General features: G+C 48.6%; 1 protein-coding gene across 1 annotated transcript in view; it reads left to right on the plus strand.

Moving 5' to 3' along the window:
• Window positions 1-24734, plus strand: part of SNTG2 (syntrophin gamma 2) — a gene marked incomplete at both ends in the record, with an annotated part of 199834 nt that overhangs the window by 98894 nt on the left and 76206 nt on the right. The window contains 2 exons of the mRNA XM_082851560.1: window positions 2997-3084; window positions 8314-8405. Of these exons, the coding sequence (XP_082707686.1) occupies window positions 2997-3084; window positions 8314-8405 (180 nt within the window). The remainder of the gene's footprint in view (window positions 1-2996; window positions 3085-8313; window positions 8406-24734) is intronic.

Below are 24734 nucleotides of genomic sequence, written 5' to 3' on the forward strand. Positions count from 1 at the left end.
TTCTAAAATATCCAGTCATCATATTTCAGTTACGACATTTTAAAGTTGTGCTGGCTCCTCAGACATAACCATATGGGATGATTTCTTCACTCCCTGGAAGGCGTCCCGGGTGAGACAACTTCAGAGACTCCCTGGAGAAACCGCTCTGAGGCGCAAGGCTGCCAGCCCCTGTCCTGGACCAAGTGTCTGTGCCCCAGATTCACAGGTTGGAGCAGTAACCCCCAGGTGATGACGTCAGGAAGAGGAGCCTTTCGGAGGAGAATCCAGGGAGATGAGGTCATGAGGGTGGGGCCCCATCCAGTAGGATTAGCGTCCGTGTAAAGGGTGGAGGCGCCAGAGCGCACTCTGTGCCCTGTGAGGACACAGCGGGAAGGTGGCCGTCTGCAGCTAGGATGAAGGCCCTCACCAGAGCCCTGGCCCGGCCGGCACCCTGACCGCGGGCTCTGCCTCAGAGCTGTGGCGGAGAGTGTCTGTCGTCCAAGCCCCAGCCTGTGGCTTTTTGTTGTGGCAGCTCAAGTCGTTTACCTGAGACACCAGCAGTTTAAATGGCTCGAGCGGCATTTTAAAAGCTTGGGGGAAGATTCATACGAGAGTTGAATCCTTCCTAAAAAAGAAATATGTCTGACTCACCGGTAAACTTGGCGGCCCAGCAGGTGAGTCAGAGGTGGGGAATCGGAACCTGCACCTACGTTGTCAGAGCAGAGCAGACGTGCCTGGTGACAGGGACGCAGGCAGGAAGGTGCCGGAATTGCTGGTCTTAAATAGATGCAAAGGCAAGTCCGTGTCGCTCTGAGGCAGAGCAGGGGCCCCGCCATCCAGAGCCGAGCGTGGAGTCAGGTCCCTCCCGACACCCGTCAGTCCGAAGGTTGTGGTCTGAGGGGCAGACGTAGCTTTGAGATCATTTGTTGAATTCGGAGGCATTAATGGTCAGTGGTCAAAATATTTTCTCAGACCCACATACATACTTGGAACTAAATTGAAAAAAAAGAAACTGGCGATGCAGTAAAACCTTTGCCTTGTCCTAGCATCTCAAAGTCTGGAAACATCAAGGCAGGGCAGACACTTGGGATTTGAAAACTAATAACACGTTGAAGTTAAGCCCACTCTTTCATCAAAGGTGCACCTGCCTCACTCTTTACTGTTGTTCCCGGATACAACTAACTTGTCCAAAGTGACGTTTCTTCGAGGGCCTGGGGAACAACACTGAAGGACTGAGCTGTGTAAATGTGTGAGCGAGTCTTCTGGGGGCTAATTAGCCTCGATTAGATAGATTTTAATGCTTTAAACTCCATTTTATCTCCAGGAAGACTTGTAAAATTGTTAAATATATGCTCACTTATTGAGGTAGGGGTGTGTGTGTGTGTGTGTGCGTGTGCGTGCGCACACGTGGGCAGACCCACATAACAGAAGCAGCGGGAGAACTTGACCCCAGACAGGGGCACGCATCTCAGGCTCGTGCTGTCCACGTGACACCCTGGTCTTAAATTTAAAGCTCCATGAGCCCCAGGACAAGCAGGCTCTTGGGCGGCGGCGGCCGTCCCCCACTCAGATGTGAGCCACACCCCGCAGCAGCCACATCTGGAGAGGACAGCGCTGCAGCTCGGGGTCCCTTCGATGCAGGAGGAGAGGGCGCAACGACACCACGGTTTTGTGAGACTCGCCCTGGGTCGCCCTCGGAGGAGGAGGTGCGTGGGCCCCGTTGCCCTTGATGGCCTGGAGGAGCTGAGGCGATGGTCATTGTCTCCGGGGCCTCGGGCCGGCCGGAGGGTGGTCCCAGCTGGGCCCCAGCCGTTGAGTCGTCCGAGCAGAGCGTCTGTCTCATGGCCGCGTTGCTGGGTTTGGTGGGAGGCTTTGAGCCCTCCCCTTCTCGCTGCCGTGGGCGGCAGCCCTGACTTACGGAAGACAGACGCTGGGGCGTTTCATCCCGTGTCTGCACCTGCACCCACCCAGCAGGAGACGAGGGGGCTTCGGGAAGGGGCGCCAGGGTAGGCTCGCCTCAGGGCTCCCGGGGCACCCGCCTGCTGAGGTGTGAAATGGAGAAAAGGCCTCAGGGTCACGAGGTTTGATATGTGGAAGAGACACGCCGGCACCCGTGTCGCAGGAGGCTGCGGACGCAGGGCCTCGGGGAGAGGAGGACAGACGGATGCGTGATGAGCGGGGGGCCACTTCACGTTGGCTGGCCCGGGCTGGGGCGTTTGGCGGGTTTCACAGGCCGAGGCAAAGGGGAGGAGCTCAGGCTCGGGGACACGGAGAACGTCCCCGGGGTGACGGGAAAGGCCTTTCTGTGGGTCTCCAGGCAGAAGCAGGTCGTCAGCAGGGGCGTGTTCAGAGGAGGGCCGGGGCCGCGTGGAAGCGTCGCACGCGTTCCCGATGGGGCGCTGGGGGCGCGAACACGTACAGCTTCTTACTCCGGGCTTTGGCTAATGTGTCTGAATCATGTTTGCTTAAACGAGGCAAACGTTGAGCGTTAAAAGCTGACCCTAGAGCTAAAGGAATGAGCTGTTTGGGTTACAGGGGAAGGGCCGGAAACGTGGGGATGGTGACGCTGCGGCCGAGAAGGGTGAAGTGCTGCCCGTTGGTTTCTCCAAAATTAAAATGTCGTTTAAACTCCGAAGCTCATATTTGCGGTTTGCAGCGTCACAGTTAACCAGCTGGCGCGTGTTGCCAGCGTCTGAAATTTGTCAGTTTGCGCGCCACGCGGGTTTCTCACATGACTTGAGTTTCCGGGATGGCGTGGGTGGAGTGTGCAGGGAGCCTGGCCTCAAACCTCTGCTGACGTGTGAACGTGTGTGTAGCTGAGGCGCCAGAGTCCTGTACCTGGGGACATGCAGCCATCCTTTTGTACGGCAGGTAAAGCTTGCAGGACTTCCAGAGTTTCAAAGGTAATCGTGAACACTGAATTCTCGGGAGACAGGCGAGACGTGTAGGGATTTATTTCTATTTCTGTTCTGGTCACTTTGTGATGGTAGAGTAACTGTCTTTTGTCACATTGACAGGTGCATCTTTTGAGAAATGCCGGCGATGAAGTGACCGTCACTGTCGAGTATCTCAGGGAAGCACCATCATTTCTGAAGCTCCCATTAGGTAAGGGGGAGGGGACAAGTTCAAGGGTGCCACGCAGCACATTATTTATGCAAACGATACGGCACTGGCAGGAGTGTAGATCGTTTCCTGAGCTCATATTCCGAGAGAGGAAAGACGCAGAGAGCGCCTCAGCATTGCATGTTCCTAAAACGTCCTACCCTTTAATCCGTCCACAGACTTTTAAAAGAGGGCGTCCCCAGACGGCGCTTCGTCAATGAATTAACTAAGTTGCCTTCCTCAGGTCGCCTCACTGTGACTGTATTTACCTACACACGCACATGCACACATATAGGAACAAAGTTTGTATTTAAGATGTCTGTGTTGACATGAGAAGTATTTGATGTAAAAGAGGAAAGAACAGTAAATCTGCACCGTGATGTGTCACCGTCGCCCGTGTTTTCCTGCAGAACTTGTAATTCTCTATTAGACCTGACGTGATCCAGCCGGGAAGTGGATCAGAACAGGTGTTGTGACTGACTCTGTTCGGGAGGATGGCTTTGCAGAATTTATGAAGTTACCGTGCTTCCTTGACGTAGCGGCAGGGCCTCTGTCGGGTGCTGACCTTGGAACCAGAGGGGCTCTGGGCTGAGGTCGCGCCCAGGGGCTGCAGCTCCGCTGTGGTCAGCACGCTGTCCCGGCTCGCGGGGAAGCGGGCCCCTCCCCCCGCGGCAGCCCCTCTCTTCTCTTTGCCCTTCTTTCTCCGGCTTTTTCTCTCCGGCTTTTTTCTCCTGGGCTGACCTTATGGCCAGAATCTTCTCTCTTTTTTCCATCATTCCCCTGTTGTCAGAGCCTCCGCTGCCGCCCCTGGGCCTGGCCCAGCTCTCTGGGGCCACGGCAGCTGCTGAGACCCGATCTCACCTTCGAATCCACGGTCACAAAAAGGGCCATTGAACTTCTGGCCCTGCTCCCATCCATCTTCCTGAGTAACCGAGCAAATCGGTTTCAGCAGCTCGATTTTTGTCCCCATCAGACCTCAACCTGGAAACCATGCTGCTCACTGATCTAAGAAAAACTGACGATCCCCCCATGGGTATGAAAATATATCAGTAGGATTCATCACACGTTCTGCCTTCTAAAAAGACCAACGTGAGAAATCAGGCCACACGTTCAAAGAGAAATAAATGCTATACACAGCACAAGAGTTTATTCTTCCAGAAGAGGGTAAAAGGCCCAAGGACAGCCGATCCCAAGCGTCCGCCTGGGGCCCAGGTGTGTGGCGCGTGTGAGTTTACAGCATCGTGTAGCCGCGGGGGGCGTGTGCACGGCTCTGCCTGGACATCTCTCCTGCGGGCGCCTCACCTGACGGTGTGTCCGGGAGGGCACAGGAGACGGGAGGGGTCTCCTCTGGAGACAGTCAGTGCCGACTTTGATTATTTTGCATAAATTCAGACTCAGACTTTTTATGAAATAGAAGTCACATGACATAAAATTCACCACTTTAAGGTGCATGCTTCGGCAGTTCTTAATTTGTCACTGTGCCGTGCAGCCATCACCACTGTCCCATTCCAGAATATTTCCATCACCCCAGAAAGGAACTTTGTACCAATCATCCCTCCCCCAGCCCCTGGACACCACGAATCCACTTTCTGTCCCCGTGGATTTGCCTGTTCTGATCGCTTCACGTAACTGGGGCCGTGCAGTGTGTGGCCTTTCGTGTGAGCTTTCTTCACTCGGCATGTTTTCCAGATTCATCCACATGGTACCCCGTGTGCAGGTGTTTCGTTCATTTTTTTAACTGAATAATTTCCATTACTTGGAGGGACCATGTTTTGTTTCTCTCTTCATCAGCCAACGGGCAGGTGGCTTGTTTCCACCTGGGGACCGTTGTGCCAACGCCGGTGTGCGCGTTCATGTACAGGTCTACGTGAACGTGTTTTCAGTTCTCCCGGCCACACACCTGCGAGTGGAGGTGCTGTGTCATACGGCAAGTCTGGGTCGGATTGTTGAGGACCTGCCACGCTGCCTCCATGCCTCCATCTCACACCCCACCAGCCCTGCACGAGGTCAGTGTAGCTGCTATAGATCGCAGCTCATTTTTTTAGGTTAGGTGTTTTTGTAAATACTCGTTGAAACTATTTGTGTTATATTCTTTTCCAGTAGTTGGTTGTTTTTATTATTTTTTTTGCAGTACGTGGGCCTCTCACTGTTGTGGCCTCTCCCATTGCGGAGCACAGGCTCCGGACGCGCAGGCCCAGCGGCCATGGCTCACGGGCCCAGCTGCTCCGCGGCCTGTGGGATCTTCCCGGACCGGGGCACGAACCCGTGTCCCCTGCATCGGCAGGCGGACTCTCAACCACTGCGCCACCAGGGAAGCCCCCAGTATTTGTTTTTTGACACTATTTTTAGTATTAATAATTATTGACACTGATTTTTTAAAAATAACGGGTTTAAGTAGTGATAAGCAGAAACAAATATTACAATGTTCGGATTTCTCTTTGGGGATGTAGATGAAAAGATGCTCATTCACCAGCAGTAAGTTGATAGAAACCTGGAGCACATGAATGGCTGTCAGGTTACAGTCCGCCCGCTCGTTCGCTCGCGCAGCCGCCCCTCGGGGTTGATTTGGCAGAGTTAGTCCCTCCAGTGAGCATCTGGAGAATGAAGGAAATTAGAAATATTTTGATTTCGCTCCCAAGTTACTGATGAGCTAGTTATGGAAATAACACATGTGCTATCAGGAAGGGGCTGCAGATAGAAGATGTAGTAAGAAGTAGGTAGAGGTGCTGGCAGAACAGACTCTGGGTCCAGAAGCAGTTCTGTACGTGGGGAGCTGGTCACAGAATGTTTGGAGGGTTAGGAAAACGGGAAGGGAGCTGGGTGGCCAGATGCAGTGAGCACTGCCGTTCAAACAGAGTTAAGTTGTTGTCATGTTCTCAAGCCTTCTTGGAGCTGTTCGGTTCATCCCCACACCTGCAGGGGTGCGGTGTGGAGTGTTGCCTCACAGACACTCTGGACGTGGGAGTGGGGGTGGGTGCACAGAAGTGCATCCGTCGGATTCCACGTCAGCTTCACGTGCTTCTTTCCTTAGGAGTGTGGAAGCAGGAAGCATTGCCTGCTTGTTAGACTTGTCCTGCTGCCGGGCCCGCCTCAGTGTTTCTTTCCCGTCCTCAAGCACCCAGGTGACCCGTAACAGGCCCTGGATTTTACTCAGGGGTCAGTAAGGGTCTCCTTTACTGTATTTCCCAGGTGCTTCCGCTTCTCACAGCAGGGAATTTGCACAGTCAGGGTGCCACGTGTGTCGCAGCACCCCAGAGCGGGTGGACGGAAAAGCTGCCCATGCTCATATTCTGGCCAGAAAACATTCGGGCGGGGTCGTGAGGACGTGAAGGAGCGCAGCCTCCCTCTTGAAGCTGGTCGCCGACACTGGAGGTGGCCTGGAAGCATCAGTACGAAGACCCATGAGTTTATCTGATTTTGTTGAGAGGTTTAAAGCTCTGGCTGTCCTGCGTGGCGTTTAAAGGGAAATTGGGTTGCTGGGGCATCTGCTGGACCTGAACTGTGCCGGCTGCTTTGAAGGTGAGCCCATAAACGCATTCACGGCTTTTCAAGGAGAAAACTGAGATCACTGAAGTAACTTGCACGATGTCCCACTAACTTTCCTCATCTGTGAACTGGTGATCATAATAAGTAACAAGCACGCCTGAAGCTTGTGTGCGAAGTAGTAAACACAACAACGTCACGAGGCTTTCAGTTCTGTCCTCAGCGACACGGATGCTGGTGACACGCGTGCCGCAGACCCTCAGACCTGACGGAGAAGATTGGGCAGGACAGGACGAGGAGGGCTGAGGCGCCTGCTGGGAAACCCCGCGGCTCCGGCCGTTTACTGTCGTTTGGGAGCTTTACCCCAGTAAAGGTTTTTGTCGTTTTCCAAGAAAGGGAAGTCTGGATTTTTAATGCAGTGCCTTGGCTTTGATCGGACAAAACGGATTTGCAGGTCAGACGGAGCTTCACCTGCCAGTTTGAAGCCTCTGCCTGATGGGATTTATCCCCCGAGTAGTTGGCTTTTGAAGGCTAATGCTGGCTTTGAAAATTTTCAAGCTAAAAGAAAATGAAGGACCCGTGTATCAGGCTGGCACCCGCTGCGGCCGGGGCACCCCTGACCCTGCACAGCCCATCGGGGTCCTTCCTGTCGCCCATTTTGGTAACGGGAGGTGCGGGGTCACTGGCTTCTCCCTGAAATTGCTGGCTGAGTCAGGAGGGCAGCGGGTGAACCTGCCCATGGCGGCACGTGGGGCCCGGGGCCGCCGAGTCGGTCTTGCTGGTGCGTCGTGGTCAGGAGGAGGGCTCCCTACTCGGGGAGGGGACGCGGACCTCCTTCTGCCTGCAGCGCTGGCGCCCGTCTGGGGTCCCGCGAGGGGTCCTGGGCACGTGGTCAGGGCCGATGTGCGCTGAGGGCCCGCTGCCCCTCCTGCTGTCCACCTGGAGCGCTGGTCTTTCGGGCGAGGCCTGGGGGCAGCTGGTGCCGCCCCACCTCACCTGGCGCGTCCAGGGCCGCAGTGGAGGGCGGGGCGGGGGCTGAGCGGTGGCGGAAGGGTGGGGACAGGACCCGCCTGGTGCTGGAGCGACAGGACGGAGATCCCTTTCCATCCCTGTACTTCCTGAAAAGAGGACTGTGCTCGGGAAGGGCCCTGACCTGCCCGAGACAGACGCTCGACTTGGACCCTCTGTTCATCCGTGTTCCAGGCCCAACGGCAGCTCCCTGCTCCCTCCCCAGTCCAGAGCTGCTTCCTCTTTTCATAAATATCACTTTCCTCAAACTTACCTGATTGGTCCTTCTATTTTTCACTAAAGCAACTTGCAGTGCAGAGATAATCCGAAAATGTCAAACAAATAAATAATGCAAAAATTAACATCGGAAAGTCAAGAATAAGTGTGGGAAGTTAGCATCGTTATCCTAGTGGTGGGGAGGGCAGGTTCATGGAGCCCCCGAGGCCAGGGGACCGGCTTGGAGAGGCCGTGTCTCTCTGCACCTGGACCTGGTGCAGCCCTGGCAAGAAGCTGGTCCTGCCCTCCTTCTGCCAGGCGTTTTGTGGGGTGCAGACGGGGGCGTCCACATGGTGGGCGGGCGGCGAGGGGCCAGCGCTGGCTGCACAGCCCGTACCAGCAGCTGCTTCCCCCGGGGGCTTGTCTGGGGACCTCCCTAGGCGACCCCCGTAGGTGGACCTGCAGGTAACACGCTGCAACTCCTCTGGTGGCTCCATCTGCAGTGAGTCTCTGTTTGATTTGCAGGGTCCCCAGGACCGTCTAGCGAGCCCGGCAGCGGGACCTCCTCACCCCTCTTTGACAGCGGTTTGCATCTGAACGGAAACTCCAGCAACACAGTAAGCTCGCTCGTGCTCACCTTTGATTTAACCAGAAGCTCCCCTGGCAGATTTAGAAAAGCCCTCGCTGCCCGTTTCAGAGGGAGGTTCAAACATGGGTGTAGGATGTGCTTACGTGCGCGTAATTCCCACGTGGACGCCTGGTCTTTCACCGTAGGGTACTTCCGGCTCCTAATTCACAGTATCTAGCGAACAGGCCTGAGTACGTCATTTTGAGGTAGAATGTGGAGTCGTGGCTCCAGTTTTCCTCGGAACCTGACGGTGGGAACTGCCGGGGTTTGTCCTTAGGAAGCTTCCTCCAGACTCACAGGAGAGGGGTTCCTTCCCAGGTTAATGGAATCACCTAGGAAGCATGATGCTGTGTATTGCAGTGAGTTTCTGTCATCCTCCAAATCTTCACCTTCCCAAGAAAACCAGAACTGAGCAGAAAGAGAGGGCTGCAGGGGACCTGGGTTTGGACGGCTGCCCCTCCCCCAGGGAGGGCTGGCCTGACCCAGACCCCGGCTGGGTGGGCCCTGACAAGAGCCAGCGTCCAGGGTGTGGTCTCATCAACCACTGAGCCGTTAGTGGATACGGGTTAGACTCCTGTAAGCAGCTTGAAAAAATGTTTCCTTGGAAATCATATCCGCTCACACCTTCCGACCACCACCTACCTGACCGGCAGGCGGAGCCAGAGGAAGTGATTCATGTTTGCACAGTCCATTCTTAAAATACCATTCTTTTCCATTTTTAACCCTTTAATATAGTTCTTGATATTTAAAAATTGCGTTTAGGGTCTACGTGAGTTATGAAGCAGAAAAATAAAACAAATGTCCCTGAACTCAAGACTCAAATCGGTACTAGGAGCATTGTCCCCAGCTTACACGGCCGCCTGTGTGTCACTCCCATATCCCATTTTCTGGCCTTCCCCAAATAAACAGCATCCTGAATCTCGAGTTTGTCACTGGCTTGATAAAAAAAAAAAAAAGTTTATCCATGTGTATAGATCCCCAAAATATACCATTTCATTTTGAGGCTTATAAAATGTTATTCTGTCATAGCCTCTGGGATTTACACTTTTACGTGCTATTATGTTTTTGAGATCCACAGATGTTATGTAGGTCCCTGGTTCTTTTTTCTTGTTTGTTTTTTTCTGTATTATAGTTAATTGTGTGAATATACTGCAGTTTACTTACTGATTATCAGTCATCACTAGACACTTGGCTTTTGTTTCTTGGTTTACTCTAGTCTGCTGTCAACTGAAACCAGGCTGCCGTGAACATGCTTATAAATACCTCTTGGCTACAGACCCAGAGCTAGGATTTCTGGGCACAAATGATGCCAGTGTCTGATTTTCAAAACAACGACACCTTATTTTCCCAGGCGGCTGTCCCAGGTCGCCGTCCCAGCAGCAGGAGGCAATGCAGGTGGCCATGGCTTCCCAGGGCTCCATGCTCTGGGTTCACTTGCCCAAGCACAGGGGTATCTGGTGGCTGCTCCCGGGTTGGCTGAGGAGGTCTGTTTGCCTCTCCTCTTGCGGTAACTTTGCTTTCTCCCCTTCCGGGACGTGCGTCCACTTTCACCCCTTTACCTGTAAAGCTGTTTTCTGATCCCATGGGAATCTCCATACACACTTGGGATTAATATTTTGCTGAATTTGGGTCTCAAATCTCTTCTCACAATTTACAGCATGCGTTTCGTTATATTTATGCTACCTTTTGATAAATGGAAGTTAATCTCTGTGTAGCCAAGTGTGTCCATTTCTTTCTGGTAGAGGTTGTGGTTTTAGGATCTGGTTCAAGACATCCTTTCTTATCCTGAGCTCATAAAGATGTTTCCTTGTGTTTCTTTTCCTAAATATTTTTAAGCTTTGTTTTTCACTTCAGGTCTCCAAAGCATATGAGGCTTACTTTTGTAAAACACGTGGAAGGCTGGGTCCCAGATTCATTTTCCTGGGTAACCGGCTGCTCTAACCCGTGTCCTCGGTCACTGCGATCACAGCACACGTTTCCTGCTCTTGGGTTTATTGCTGAGACCTTGGTTGTATTCTGATTGCAATATCAACACCAGAACCACACTGCTTACTCTGTATTTATAATAAATTTTGTCACTGTAGCCTACGCGGTCTCACAATGTCCTAAGTCTTTGTATTTTTTCCATTCTCTCTCACTTACCTTTTTCTTGTGGACTGTATGTAATCCACGTTGAGTACAAGGAGTGACCACAAAGCTTTAGTCTTTGGAAGACTAGGATCTACCGTATCTCTGGATTGGAGAAGAAAATGGGCTCCACTCTGCAGTTTGTTTTATCAAAGGAAATGAGTTGGAACCTTCCTCAGACACAGAGGGTTTAGGCAGTTTTCGTTGGCTGCACTTTCAGACATGCTCACATCACTTTCCTTCTCCCAGGACCAGACGTGATGGAGCAAGAGGCAGAGTTTGCCAAGTTCAGAGCAGCTTTACAATCACAGGAGCCCTGGAGTCTGGGTTTCCCCTTCATGACTGTGTGCCCCTGACCCCCAACACATTTGTAACCCCTGCTTGTGGAGTAGGGGGAGCCGATAGAATGTGTTTTCACTCTGTCTGTGATTCCCAGAGCCACTCCCAGTGCTACCTTGTGTATTTGACAACTTCCTGGGTTCTCACTTGAAACTAAATTATTAACTGCTCCCTCCCCAGATGCTACATCTTCTCCATCTTCCCTACCCTCCATGAGAAGGAGTCTGCTCATGGCTTCACCCCCAGGCCCCACGTTCTCCTCCAGACCCAGGAACGGCTCACACACCTTAAGATTCTAAGTTCATTGCTCATACTGCACTATTTTCGTGTCAGAAAACGTACTGAATATTTATAACAACAAAAAGTCTCATTCACATCAGTGTCACTCATCTCAGCTGAACGTGTATATTGTCAGGTCCTTCTCTCCCTCCACCCCTGTTTCCACACTCCTGCACGTCCCGTTCTGGCTCCCTTGTTAGTGGGTTAGTGTTCATGTTTGCCTTCACAGAGGGAACATAGAGGGGTTATTCCTTGATTACCTGATTGTCCAGAAATGTTTTCCTTTTTCCTGAGAGATAGCTGGTGCTTTCACCTGGTGTGCTTGGAACTTGGGTGCTGACCCGGTCCTTTGAGGGACTTCAGATGCCAATGTCTCTGCTTTACCTGTGGCAGATGCAAGGCTAAATTGTGTCTGACTAGTTTCCCTTTGTCAGAAAACTTTACCAAATATAAATAAGGAGCTGCAATTAAAAAACAAAGAATTTATAACAGTAAATGCCTGATTTTCTGAGTTAAGAATTTCAAAAGATTAACTCAAAAGATTAGGATCATTACAGAGAATTGAATGCTCAAAAGTGTACAGGAACAATATATCAAAACAGAAACAAGATTTTACAGAAATTATAAGGAAACAGATATGAAACTTATAAATAGTAGTTGCAAAAGAAAAGCAGATATAATAAGAAAAATAAACAAAATATATTTTAAAATATTAAACAAATAAGCACATAAGTTAAACATTGAATTGAGTCTTCTAAATGGAAGGAGGGGTGGTCTCCCAGGCAGAAAGAACGAATGCGTGAATGATATTTAACTGTTTAATTAAAGTATAAGGCACATGCAGGGAAGTATACAACTCTGAAGAAACAGCTCAATAAATGTTATAGCACCCTGGTCAAAATATAGCACATCACCATAATTTCAGACTACCCTTTCCCTCAAAAAATTACTATTATTTTGACCTCAATTACTATAGATTAATTTTACCTGTATTTGACTTTCATGTGTGGATGGGGTCGTACTCTTCTGTCTGACCTTGTTGCCAAAAGTCAATCTTAAAATCAACTAGCGAAAGCATAGATCACTTTGAACAATGACAATTTTATTAACAGCACATTTCTCAATAGTGACAATGGAAGCCAGATAACAGCCCAATAATATTTTCAAAATCATGGAGACAAGAAAAATAACTACTAGTCTATCTTTGTGTTCCTCACAAAACCATCCTTCCAAAACAAGATAAAAATAAAGACTTGTTCATAGGAAGAGAATCTGAAAGAGTATATTAGTAACAGAATTTCTAAAGACCACATGTCAGGAAAATAAAAATGATCCCAGAAGGGCAGTTGGAGATTAAAGGAGGGGACTATGTATGTGAATCTAAGCAAATGTTCTCTGCAGAAAGTAATAACATCACTTAAGTTAATGTCTAATATCTTAGGTTAAGATAAGAGGGCAAATACAGAATACTGAAAACAATGTATGTGGTTCAGAGTGAGTGGACTGGATGTAAAGCATTCTAAAGTCCTACTGTTGTTAAGACACTTCACGAATTAATAAAACACCAGTAAAAATAAAACATCAAATGAAAAAAAGCAAATCAATAACAAAAAAATCCTTAACTAAAATGCATTAAGAAAAAAAGAATAGAAAAATAAGACAATGAAAGAGCCAAACTTAAGGAGGTAGATATGAGTACAGACATAGCAGTAATAAAATCAATATACATAGACTGAATTTACTAGTTATAGTTAAGAGCCACGGATTTACTTCAATCTTTAAAATGATTCAAGTCCTGTCAAGCATCTTTTCTGACCACAGTGGTATGAAACTAGAAATCAATTACAAGAAGAAAACCAAAAAATCCACAAATATGTGAAGATTAAACAGCATGCTACTGAACAACCAGTGGGTCAAAGTAGAAGTCTCAATATCTTGAGACAAATGAAAATGGAAATACAGCATACCAAAATTTATGGGAAGCAGCCAAAGCAATTCTAAGAGGGATGTTCATAGTGATAAATGCATATGTTAAGAAATAAAAAAGAGCTCTTATAAATAACCTAAAACTATAAATCAAGTAACTAGAAAAAGAAGAACAAACTAATCCCAAAGTTAATAGAAGGAAGTAAGTAACAAAGGTCAGAATGGAAATAAGTGCAATAGAGACTAAACAGACAATGGAAAATATCAGTGAAACTAAGAGCTGGTGTTTTTTTGGAAAAGATAAAATAGGCAAAGCTTTAGCTAGACTTACCAAGAAAAAAAGGCAGCACTCAAATAAATAAAAGTAGAAATGAAAGAAGAGACATTACAACTGATACACAAATACAAAAAATCATAAGAGACTTCTCTGAACAATACTATGCCAACAAATTAGACAACTTAGAAGAAATGGATAAATTCCTAGAACATAAAATCTAAAAAGACTGAATCATGAAGAAATACTGAAAGTCTGAACAGACCTATTACTAGTAAGGTGATTGAATCAGTAATCAAAAATCTCTCAGCAAACAAAAGTCCAGGACCAGATTGCTTCACTGGTGAATTCTACCAAACATTTAAAGAAGAATTAATACCAGTCCTTCTGAAAGTCTTCCAAAAAATTGAAGAGGAGGGAAGAATTCCAAACATATTTTACAAGGCAAGCAGTACTCTAATACCAAAACCAGACAAATATGCCACAAAAAGGAAGTTACAGGCCAATATCCCTGATAAACATAGATACAAAGATTCTCAACAAAATATTAGGAAACCCAATTCAACAATATATTAAAAGGATCTTATGCTATAATCAAGTGAGACTTATTCTGAGAATGCAAGGATGGTTCAGTATCTCCAAATCAATCAACATGATGTACCACATTAACAAATAAAGGATTAAATCATATGAGTATCTTAATACAATAGATGCAGAAAAATCATTAGACAAAATTCGAAATCTTCATGATCAAAAAAAAACCACTCAGGGGTACTTCCCTGGTGGCACAGTGGTTAAGAATCCGCCTGCCAATGCAGGAGACATGGGTTCGAGCCCTGGTCCGGGAAGAACCCACATGCTGCGGAGCAGCCAAGCCCATGCGCCACAACTACTGAGCCCACGTGCCACAACTACTGAAGCCTGCTCTTCTAGAGCCTGTGCTCCGCAACAAGAGAAGCCACAGCAATGAGAAATCTGCACACCACAATGAAGAGTAGCCCCTGCTCACCGCAACCAGAGAAAGCCTGCATGTAGCAATGAAGACCAAACGCAGCCCCCCCCAAAAATTAATTAATTAATTTAAAAACTCAGCAAATTGTATATAGAGGGAACATACCTCAATATAATAAAGGCCATAAATGACAACTGCACAGCTAACATTGTACTCAATGGTGAAAAGCTTAAGGCTTTTCCTCTAAGGTCAGGAACAAGAAAAGGCTGCCCACTCTCACCTCTCCTATTCAACATAGTACTAGAAGTCCTAGCCAGAACAATTAGGCAAGAAAAAGAAATGAAAGACATCCAAAGTGGAAAGAAGGAAGTAAAATTGTCTTTATTTGCAGATGACCTGATACTATATTGAGAAAACCTTAGCGACTCCACTAAAAGACTCTTGAGTACTAATAAACAAATTCAGTAAATTTGCAGGATGGAAAATCTATTACAAAAATCAGTTGTATTTCTATACACAATAATGAACTATCAGAAAGAGAAACTATGAAAATAATCCAATTTATAATTGCATAAAAAAGAAAAAATAGCTTGGAATAAATTTAACCAAGGACATGAATGATCTGTACCCTGAAAACTTTTAGACGTTAATGAAGGAAATTGAAGAAGACACAAATAAATGGAAAGATATTCCATGCTCATGGATTGGAAGAATAAACCTATTGTTAAAATGTCCGTACTAACCAAAGCAATCTACAGATTCAGTGGGATACCTATCAAAATTCCAATGGCATTTTTTTACAAAAAAAAAACAGTACAAACAATCCTAAAATGTATACGCAACTGCAAAAGATCAAAAATACGTAGAACAATCTTGAGAAAGAGAAACAAAGCTGGAGGCATCACACGTCCTGATTTCATACTAAATTTTGAAGATATAATAATCGAAACAGTATGGTATTGGCATAAAAAAGGCACATAGATCAATGGAACAGAATAGAGAACCATGAAATAAACTCACACCTATATGGGCAATTAATTTATGACAAAGGAGTCAGGAATATATAGCGGGGAAAAGGATAGTCTCATAAATGAAAGGTGTTGGGAAAACTTGATGGCCACATGCAAAGGAATGAAACTAAGCCCCTGTCTTACACCACTGACAGAAATTAACTCAAAATGAATGAAAGACTTGAACATAAGACCTGAAACCATAAAACTCCTAGAAGAAAACAAATGGTAAGCTCCTTGACATTGGTCTTGGCAATGATTTTTTGAAAATTTAACCCCCAAAACAAAGGCAACAAAAGCAGAAATAGACAAGTGGGGCTACATCAAACTAAAGAGCCTCTGCACAATAAAGGAAATCATCAGCATAATGAAAATGGAGAGAATACGTGCAAATCATGTACCTTATCAGAAGTTAACATCCAGAATATATAGAAAGAATACATACTACTCAATAGCAAAAAGCCAGCGATTGAAATCAAAATTGGGCAGCGGGACTGAATAGATTTTTCTCCAGAGAAGGCAGACAGATGGTCGATAGGCACGTGGAAAGATGCTCAATGTCACTAATCGTCAGACAAGTGCAAATCAAAGCCACAATGAGATACCACCTCACGGTGTCAGAATGGCTGTCATCAAAATGGCAAGAAGTCACAAGTGTCATCTGGGGGCCTGGGAGCAGATGGCAGTGTCTCCAGGGGGTCTCAGGTTTCTGTAACGTTTGTGATTTCCCCTGCATCACACTTCTAGTCCCATGGGGTGGTGTTTGGGCAACTGTTTGTGTTCCAGCTGAGGGCAGTTTTGCTGGGGAAAGACTTACTAGCAGTTCTTAGTGCGTTTGAATCTCCTCTTGTGTATGCCTTACTTTTGTATTCTTTTTCTTAAAGAATCCCCCCTTCACATTTTATCGTCTTTGGGCTTTATGAAAACTGCGTCGGCTCCAGGGTTCAGGGTACTGGTCATGGGGGAGATGGGGGCCAACCGTGCCCACGTGGGAAGACAGGAGGACGCAGAGGGCTGCAGCAGCGATGTTCTAATTTGTGAGTCCCCTGGGAGCTTCAGGGGGCTTCGTTTTAGTTTTATGTTTCATAACTTCCTCTATGATTTGTGTACATAAGAATATATGTATTACACTCTGTATATATCAAATACAACAAAAATTTTAATGTAGCAGATTGAAGGAGAAAAGCTGCTAGAAAGACATTTAAATAAATAATATGGAATCATCTTAAAACTTGAGAAGGGTTATTTGGAGGAAGACAGTGAATAGCTACCTTACCTCCAAGGAATTTAGGCAAAAATAGCACAGTTGTATACAAACCGTAAGTCTGTTACAGACCACGAATGGGCCAGCGAGGCAGAAGGACTGGTCTCCCAGAAGGTACTGAGTCAGAACTGGTGGCCGGTGTGTAGAGGTTCAGCAAAGTTCAGGCGAAGATGACTCCACTGGTCCTGACCTGGGGGCTCGGCAGAGGGCATTGCAAAGTGGTCCCCACAAAAGCTGGCCTTGTGGTTGTGTTTTCTGTGGGGATGACTGACAAGGCCTGACGAGTGCAGTGCAGCAGCGTTTCTGGAAAGCGTCTGGCAGCAGGTGCTCACACCGCTGTGGATCCTCACACCTCAAACATAGCAGTTCCACACCCAGGAATGGATGACAAGCCGTGTTTTGGAGCACATTCAATATGTGCTTAAGAAAAAGTGACTTCAATCTGGCTTCTCAATAATGGGGAAATAATTTGTTATATGGGGATAGATTCATGCGATGAGATTTTTCAGTGTTTTAAAATGAATTTTATCAAGATTGTTTAGTGACTGGAAAACACATCATGTTAATTTTCAAAAGTGTATATAGTGAGGAACACAGTAATTTACAAAGGCATTGGAAAATAAACGATATATGCCAAATGCTGCAGTGACTATCTATAGAAGGAAAGAATGTGGGTCACCTTAATGTTCTTCCTTATATATATAGATCTATTTACTAATAATAGTATTAACAACAACAATTTACATAGTAGTTATTACATAGCAGGAATCTTTCTAAATATTATGTATCTGTCATGATCACCTTTTTTGTATGGGAGAAGGTAAAGCTCTGAGGCACAAGAATGTAACTCGTTTACCAAGGGGACACAGCTAGTGCCTGCTAGTCTAGGAAGGAAACACAGCTAGTACATGCTAGCACATAGGAGGGAAACACAGATCGTGCCTGCTACTGCATAGGAAGGAAACACAGCTAGTGCATGCTAGCACATAGGAGGGAAACACAGCTAGTGCCTGCTAGTGTATAGGAAGGGAACACAGCTAGTGCATGCTAGCACATAGGAGGGAAACGCAGATCGTGCCTGCTAGTGCATAGGAAGGAAACACAGCTAGTGCATGCTAGTGCACACCAAGGAAACAGCTGGTGCATACTCAAGTCAGAATTGGAACTCCATGATCTGGTCCTGGAGCCCTGCTCGAACCTGATGGAACGGCTCAAGTAACTATTATTGAAATGGATCTGTTTTTCTTCCATTATCAATTCACGAGATGTTGGTTTTTCTCTTTTGTAACTCAGAAGTCATTTTTCTCTCGTATAATTTCTGTGCCATCTTTCTCACATGAACCAAGTCTGTTCCTAATGATCTTGACACAGGAAATGGGCACCTTTGCTTGCATTGGTGCCTCAGCTCTGCGGGTCGTAGGATTCCAGTAGGGCATCGTTCCACCTCTGAAGCCCCCCAGCCTGTTTAATAATATCATGTTTTTCTAAAAATTTGCACACTCCTCTGACTTTCATCCGCGTTTTATTGACCTGTATCTTAAGTAGATTCTGGAAGCTCTAAATCTTCACTTGGCTTCCAAATTGGCCTGATTTACCACCACTCAGTGAAGAGTTTAAGAACCAGGCCCTATTTTTACTCCATCATTAGTGTTTCATAAGATACTTTTAATCTTATCATAATAATGATTTCAATTTGAAGAATATAACAGTAACCTGTTGTCAGATGCGTTCATTTGCTTTTAAATTACTGCACTGCTGTAATATTTAAAAATTTATATGACTTAATACTTTAGATACTTGCTGTCTTCACAAAATTAATGAATTAATTTCATTAAGATAAGCCAAGCATTTCCACTCAAAATATGTCAAATTCAAATAGAAAAATTATTTACATATTTCCATGGCATGCTGAGACCATATAGTACAGCACAGCTGTTTCATTCCTGAGATATAGGTCTTAAATTTGCTGCAGAAAAATATTTTAGAATGAACCTTCTCTCTCAATAATAATTAATATTTGATGGTTAATTGAGCCTTTAAGAGCTGCCCTTTGGAAAGAAAACAAAACTTATTTTAGTGGGAAACACACTTGATTAAAAGTTGACAGATATGACACTTCTGTAGAATATGTGAACATAGTTTGTGCAAAGCTGCCTGCGTTTGCTTAAATTACTTTCCTGAGATGCACTTGTCATTGATCCCCGTAACCTTGGTGACCTGTTGATAGGTCGCCTCCCAAAACAACCCCAGCACACCTGCTGCGCTGGGTTTCCAGTGGCGTCTTGTCCATGCGCACCTGCTCTGTCCAGGGCTTCACGCAGGACAGTCCGACTGTCCAGGAAGGGCCGGGCCCCTGACAGATTCAGGTGCAGCTTGACAGGAGGCATTTTCAGAGAAAATTAGAGCTGGAAATGCCGTAAAAGCTGAAGCTCTCTTACAAAAGTATTTTAGTTCTGGGTCTGTTTTAAAAAGAATTGGGGGACTTCCCTGGTGGTCCAGTGGCTAAGACTGCGCTCCCAATGCCGGGGGCCCGGGTTCGATCCCTGGTCAGGGAACGAGATCGCACAAGCTGCAGCTAAGACCCGGTGCGGCCAAATAAATAAATAAATTGTTTTTTAAAAATAACAGTTATTTCCCAAAAAATAAAATAAAAGAATTGGGAAGAAGAGGATGCCCCTGAAGCCTCCACAGGGGCCCAAGGCACTTGTTTTCCGTCTCCGAGCGAAATTACCACCATCAGGAGGTGGCCGGTGAGAAGCCAACACAGAAAGCGTTCAGGACTGACGCCCAGCAAAGCGTATTAAGGCCGCTTTACCGGGGCTGCGGCCCGGCTGCCACCGGCCTCACGGCTTCCGTGGGACAGAGCGAGATTGTGCACTTTCTCCTTAGGAGCTTGGTGGCCCCCCCGAAGCTCTTCCCTGATACAAAGTCCCCCCACTTGCTGGGCCCGAGGCGCCCTCGCTCTGCTGCCCCCGCAGCTGTCTCCCTTAGGCCTCTGGTCTCAGTGGGTCATCCGCCAGGCTGTTCCGGACGCCGGGGACACGGCCGGCCTGTCCCAGCGCCCCAGGGCCCAGCTCACGGGAGGAGGGAGCAGGGCCAGTGCTCCCCGGGACCCTCCGTCCCCAGCTCCCCACCGGTGGTCCTCAGGTGATGCCTCTGACTGCCGGTGTGGACGGCCAGCTTGGGTCCGGCCGCGGCCCGGGTCAGCTGGCCCTCTCCGGGCACCCCAGCATCAGTTGGCGACACCTGCACATCCAGCTGGCGACACCACCGACAGCCCAGGCTCCCGGCCCGAGGCTCTGTGGGACAGCCTGCTGACGAGAGTTCCTTCCTGGAGACTTTCAGTAAGAATCCCTGTGTCCTAATGTGTGAAAGACTGTTTCCCCAGCAGAGTGAGTGACTGGCCGGGGAGATGGATTCGTAGCCTCTGGGACGCTTGGGAAGTACACCCTGTGCTGGCCGCTTGGCCTGCGTGGACTCTGGGTTCTGCGCGGCCAGGCGGCTCCCCAGGAAAGGCCAGGGTGTGTCCCTGATGCTGCCCCTGAGAGCAGCGGCACAGTGTGGCCGCCCAGGCGTGGTGGAGGGCCATCCCTTCCTCACTGACTCCAGAGCCTCTTGGAAAGTGACGAGAAGACAGACAAGGGTGGGGGGCAGGCAGGGAGGCTGCTTCCCCAGGCCCGGGCCTCCTTTCCTGTCCCGCTTCACGCGTCACCCTGCAGCCCCTGGGAGCAGGCCAGGCCCCAGGGCTGGAAGGTGGGTCTCGTCCCTCTGATGTCACCAGTATGGTCCCTCCACTCCCCACCTGCCTCAGAGATGGATGTTTCATTGCTGCAGTGATGGAAAGACAGAAACGTGTAGGAGGCCTGTCAGGGTGACGCACTAGGTGTCTCTTCCTGCAGCGTTGCTTATCTCTCCTGAAAAAATGTCTTCGTAACAAAGTCACCTCCGGCACTGGGAGCTGTGAATACGCTGCCACTCTGAGGGTCGTCGGGAGAAACTTGACCGCACAGCAGAGCATCACTCAGCACGCCAGAGGAGGCGACTGTTTGCGTGGGTCCCTTACCCCACGCGGCATAAGAGCAGAAGCCTTGTCGTCTTCTCAAGCTTCTAGGTATTTAACAGAAATGCAAAGGGAGCACTAGCGTGGACACCCTGCAACTCTGGCTGGCGTGTGTGACGTTAGAGAGAAGAGCTCAGGTTAGACCAAGTTCAACAGCCATGGGGGTGAGTAACTCAGAGAACCAACTGTACCCTGAGGATCCAGAGATTTCTTCTTGGGCAAAATATTCCAAGTATGTCTCATCCAGGAGACATTTCTTGAGTGTGTAAATAGGACAGTTTTATTGGTAAATTTACAGATTTAAATTCAGAGAACTCAAAGCACAGAGTAGTGAATGCTCTCTAAATGAGTCCTTCCTCCAAGCCGGGCTCCGGGCGCGTGTGCCGATGGACGCCAGACTGGACCAGCCGGAGGCCGACCCGCCCGGGCCCCTAGGGCTCGAGCCGCACCAGGGGCTTTTGAAATACTTTTGGCAGAGATGGTCACGTCCTGACAGACGCTTTGGACCCCTGTGATTTGGGTTCCGCGACAGTGTTTCAGGCCGTGGGACCGTCACACCCGTGAGGACCTGGCTCAGATACAGTGACCGTCTCAGTGCAAACCAGGGATGAGGTTCTGGTGGAAGAAAGTCCTCTCTGCACGAAACTCACCGGCTTCATCTCATGGACCTGCGGCTGCCTTCACTGCACAGCAAACACGGACACAAACCCAGACCGTTCCCAGGAGACTGGCATGTGGATTTAAAATTGTTAAATCTGTGGTTTTGTGGAATGTATGTGTTTTAAAACGCCTGTAAAATATTGACCAATAATTTATTTAATTTAGAAAATTATAAGAATTCTGGACTAAAAGTCAAATTTTGTAGGAATCCTGGATCCCTTCACTGAGCCTGTTTTAACCCTCGTTGATTTTCATGTAAAAAGGGGCTAGATACACTTTACTGCTGCCTTACAGTGCTGTTATATTAAATATTTGTTTGTTTTGTGTTCAAAGGCCAAGACCCCAGGCTGCACCTGTGACCAAGCCCCGCCGAGCCCCAAGTGCCCTTCTTCCTGGGGGGCGGCCGGGGGTTGCGGTCCTCGGGCCGAGCAGGGCTGTGGCGGGAGTGCGGCTCGGGGCCGGGACGGGCAGGCTATGGGGCAGCAGCAGGTGGCTTAGAAGGTAAGGAACGGGGCCTGGACCGTCACACACACCAGAGATGAAAGCACGAGGAGGGTGATTTCTGGAGTAAAACTTACCGCGGGGAAGTCATGACAGAGCGCTGACGGAGAAATTACAGTGGAGACACAGCGTGACCACCAACTCTCCCCGGAATGAGCGCAAGGCCCGCTGTATGTCAGAGTGATTACAGTTTTTAAAAATAAGAAATACAGGAGCATCGCCTGTGAATACTGTTCCAAAGGGGCCATCCTACTGCGGTCAGAATAATCCGCCATAGAAACGTTATGCTCTCATCCCAAATTAGATACTGACAGTAAAATTAATTATATAATTATTAAAAAACTTCCCGTAAAGATAAACTGTTCTCTTAAGAATATGCTGGGAAACTCTGAGCTAACCGCTCGGTCTATTGCATCTGCCTTTCCGTCCTAAATCTCTGAGTCCTGAAAAAATAGTATTTCGTGTTTTTTTGTTTTTGACAGTTCAGGTTTAAAATTCCAATCTAGTATCTGGGCCAACATCCAAAATGCAGTGTGACTGTTTCATATCCAATTTTAGGTCTTTCTAGTTGGGGAAAAAAATAATCTGTTTTCTCAGATGATGTTGGATTTTTTTTTTCAATTTTTGAAAAAGTATAGATTTGGTGCATCTTGTTTCCCCCCAAAAAAGAAGTGTTTATAAAAGTTCTATATAAATAATTTTGTTCTAATCAATTGCACTTTTAAAAACACTAACTTTATGATATATGGTCAATAACGTAGTAAGGCAGGGAGCATTTTCAGAATGTGTCTGTTTGGGGGATGGTGACGGAGAGTAAATTCGGATGATTCTACCAAAGACAAGGTGGGGCTGCGTATCGATGTTGAGGTCACTCCCTGCAGTTTCCGTAGTCGAGCTCCGATTCCCAGCTCACACAATGCAGAACCAAGTTCCGAGGCATTTACTCGGTGCGGACGCGCTTCCCCCCCCAGAGTTTCTGGTCTCTCGGTTCTGAAATGAATACGTGGACGAGATTATTTGGGAGCAGTTCCTGGTTCTCTCTGCTGTGATCCCCTTCATCGATGTTACCACATCGCTAGGTGATTTCTGTTCCCCTGGTTCTTCTTCCTCTAAAAGATACTAAAGGATCTTATGGGCGCGGAGGACCCTGATAAAGTAAGCCAGGTCTAAACGGTAACGCCAGCTTCTTTAGTGCAGGAGATCTGGGCCCACAGGAGTAGGGGCAGCGTTGCTCTAAGGCGAAGACGGCCTGGAAAGGTGCCCCCCCGTGAACAAGGCTGGTGGGGAGACGCCCCAACTGGGGCCGCCTGATGCCAAGGGGCGGAGCCAGCCTGTCCTGCTGGACTCGTCGTTTTTGAGCAAAGTCCGAGCAGGTGAAGGGGCCTCGGGCATGGGGGTCGCAGCGTGTGGGCGGCGTGAGACCCATGGGGGAGGCAGGGTTCATGCTGAAGGGGCAGGCGTGGGACACAGGACCAAGGACAGAGGGGGAGCTGGAGGGCAGTGGGGGGCTCTGCCCGCTTGTCCCTAAGCAGGCATGTGGGGCAGTCCCGGACTCCTTAGCCCCTGTTTCCCGTGAACCTGGGACCCCGCGTCCCCGTCAGTCCCTGAGTCAGGCCTGGCGACTCAGAGCCGGCATGCCACATCCCCTCGGTGTCCACAGGGCACCGGGAGCTTGGGGACGGCCTGAGCAGGCATCAGCAGCAGCTGTCGCAGTCAGATAGGAAGACCCAGGGCTCCAGGAGGCGTCCCCGCCGCACCCCAGGCCCCGCCGGCCTCTGCTGGCTCGTCTGCTCTTCGTCCTGAGATGGACCGACACGAGGACACAGAGGTTCGGCCCTTTGGACGCCAGGTCTCGGGAAGGACAGTCAGTGGACGAAAACTCTGAGCTGCGCTGGATTTCTCCAGAAGCACAGAATTGACTCTCCCGGGGGAAGGTAAAAAGCAGGCGTGTCCGTGGGTTCCCAGCACTTCTCCGAGGGGCTGGACCCCACTTGGCGGCACAGGGAGTTGCAGTTCATTCCTTGAAGACAGTCAGGGCCTGCAGTCCACCGCACGTTTCCCAGGAAGCGCGGTGTGCGGGGTCGCCGACCGAATTTCTCCCGACTCCGCTAAAATGACTCAAGATGTGGAAACGATCGGGCCGCAGGGGAAACGGACTCGCGGGTCACAGAAGCCAGACCTGCCATGTTCGGGGAGCTGGTGCAGGCGCGGGGCTCGGGCTGCCGTCCACACCTGCGGGCGGCCGGCGTGCTGGGGCCGGAAGGGCAGCAGCCTCTCCACGGGGCCGGTTACTGTTCCACGAGGCAGCAGACCGCGGTTTGCCCTTCCCTCCACATCACCTGTCACCCTCTCCTCTTTAGAAGCCAAAATGCCCAGAAAATCAAAGAGGGAGAGGGCAGGTGGGGCTGTTACCTGGGCCCCGGAGCTGGCCTGGCGGGGCGGCTGTCCCCTCCCTGGGTGTCCTGCCCGCTGCTCACAGACCCCGGCAGCACCCTCAGTGGTCTCACCCTGTGACCGCATAAGGCCATGAAGTTCACATAACTCTCACAAAGTTAAAGTATTGGGGTAATTGGGACTTTTCACAGAAATCCTTCCTTCTTAGGACTTACTAGATGCTTAGAGATTTCAGATTCCCTCAAGTCCTGAAGTCCTTGCAGGGATAGCTGTCATCTTGGACAGTGTTTTACAGTTCTGGTCACTTCCAGCTAAGGCACCCTCACAGGGTTCTGTATCTCTGTTTGCAATACTGAAATACTGTTCTTTGCCATTATTATTGTGCCTTAGTAGAGTCTTAAATTATATATGAAATAGGCCCGTCCTCCAGCAAAATCTATAAAGGTAGAAAGTACAGACTGCGACCCACAGGCATGTGTGTCTGCTGGGTAGACACCTTGTTTGAATTGAACGTGACCTGGTAAATATTTAG

This window comes from Leucopleurus acutus (genome assembly GCF_964270905.1).
Source record: "Leucopleurus acutus genome assembly, chromosome: 12".
Taxonomy (NCBI): Eukaryota; Metazoa; Chordata; class Mammalia; order Artiodactyla; family Delphinidae; genus Leucopleurus; species Leucopleurus acutus.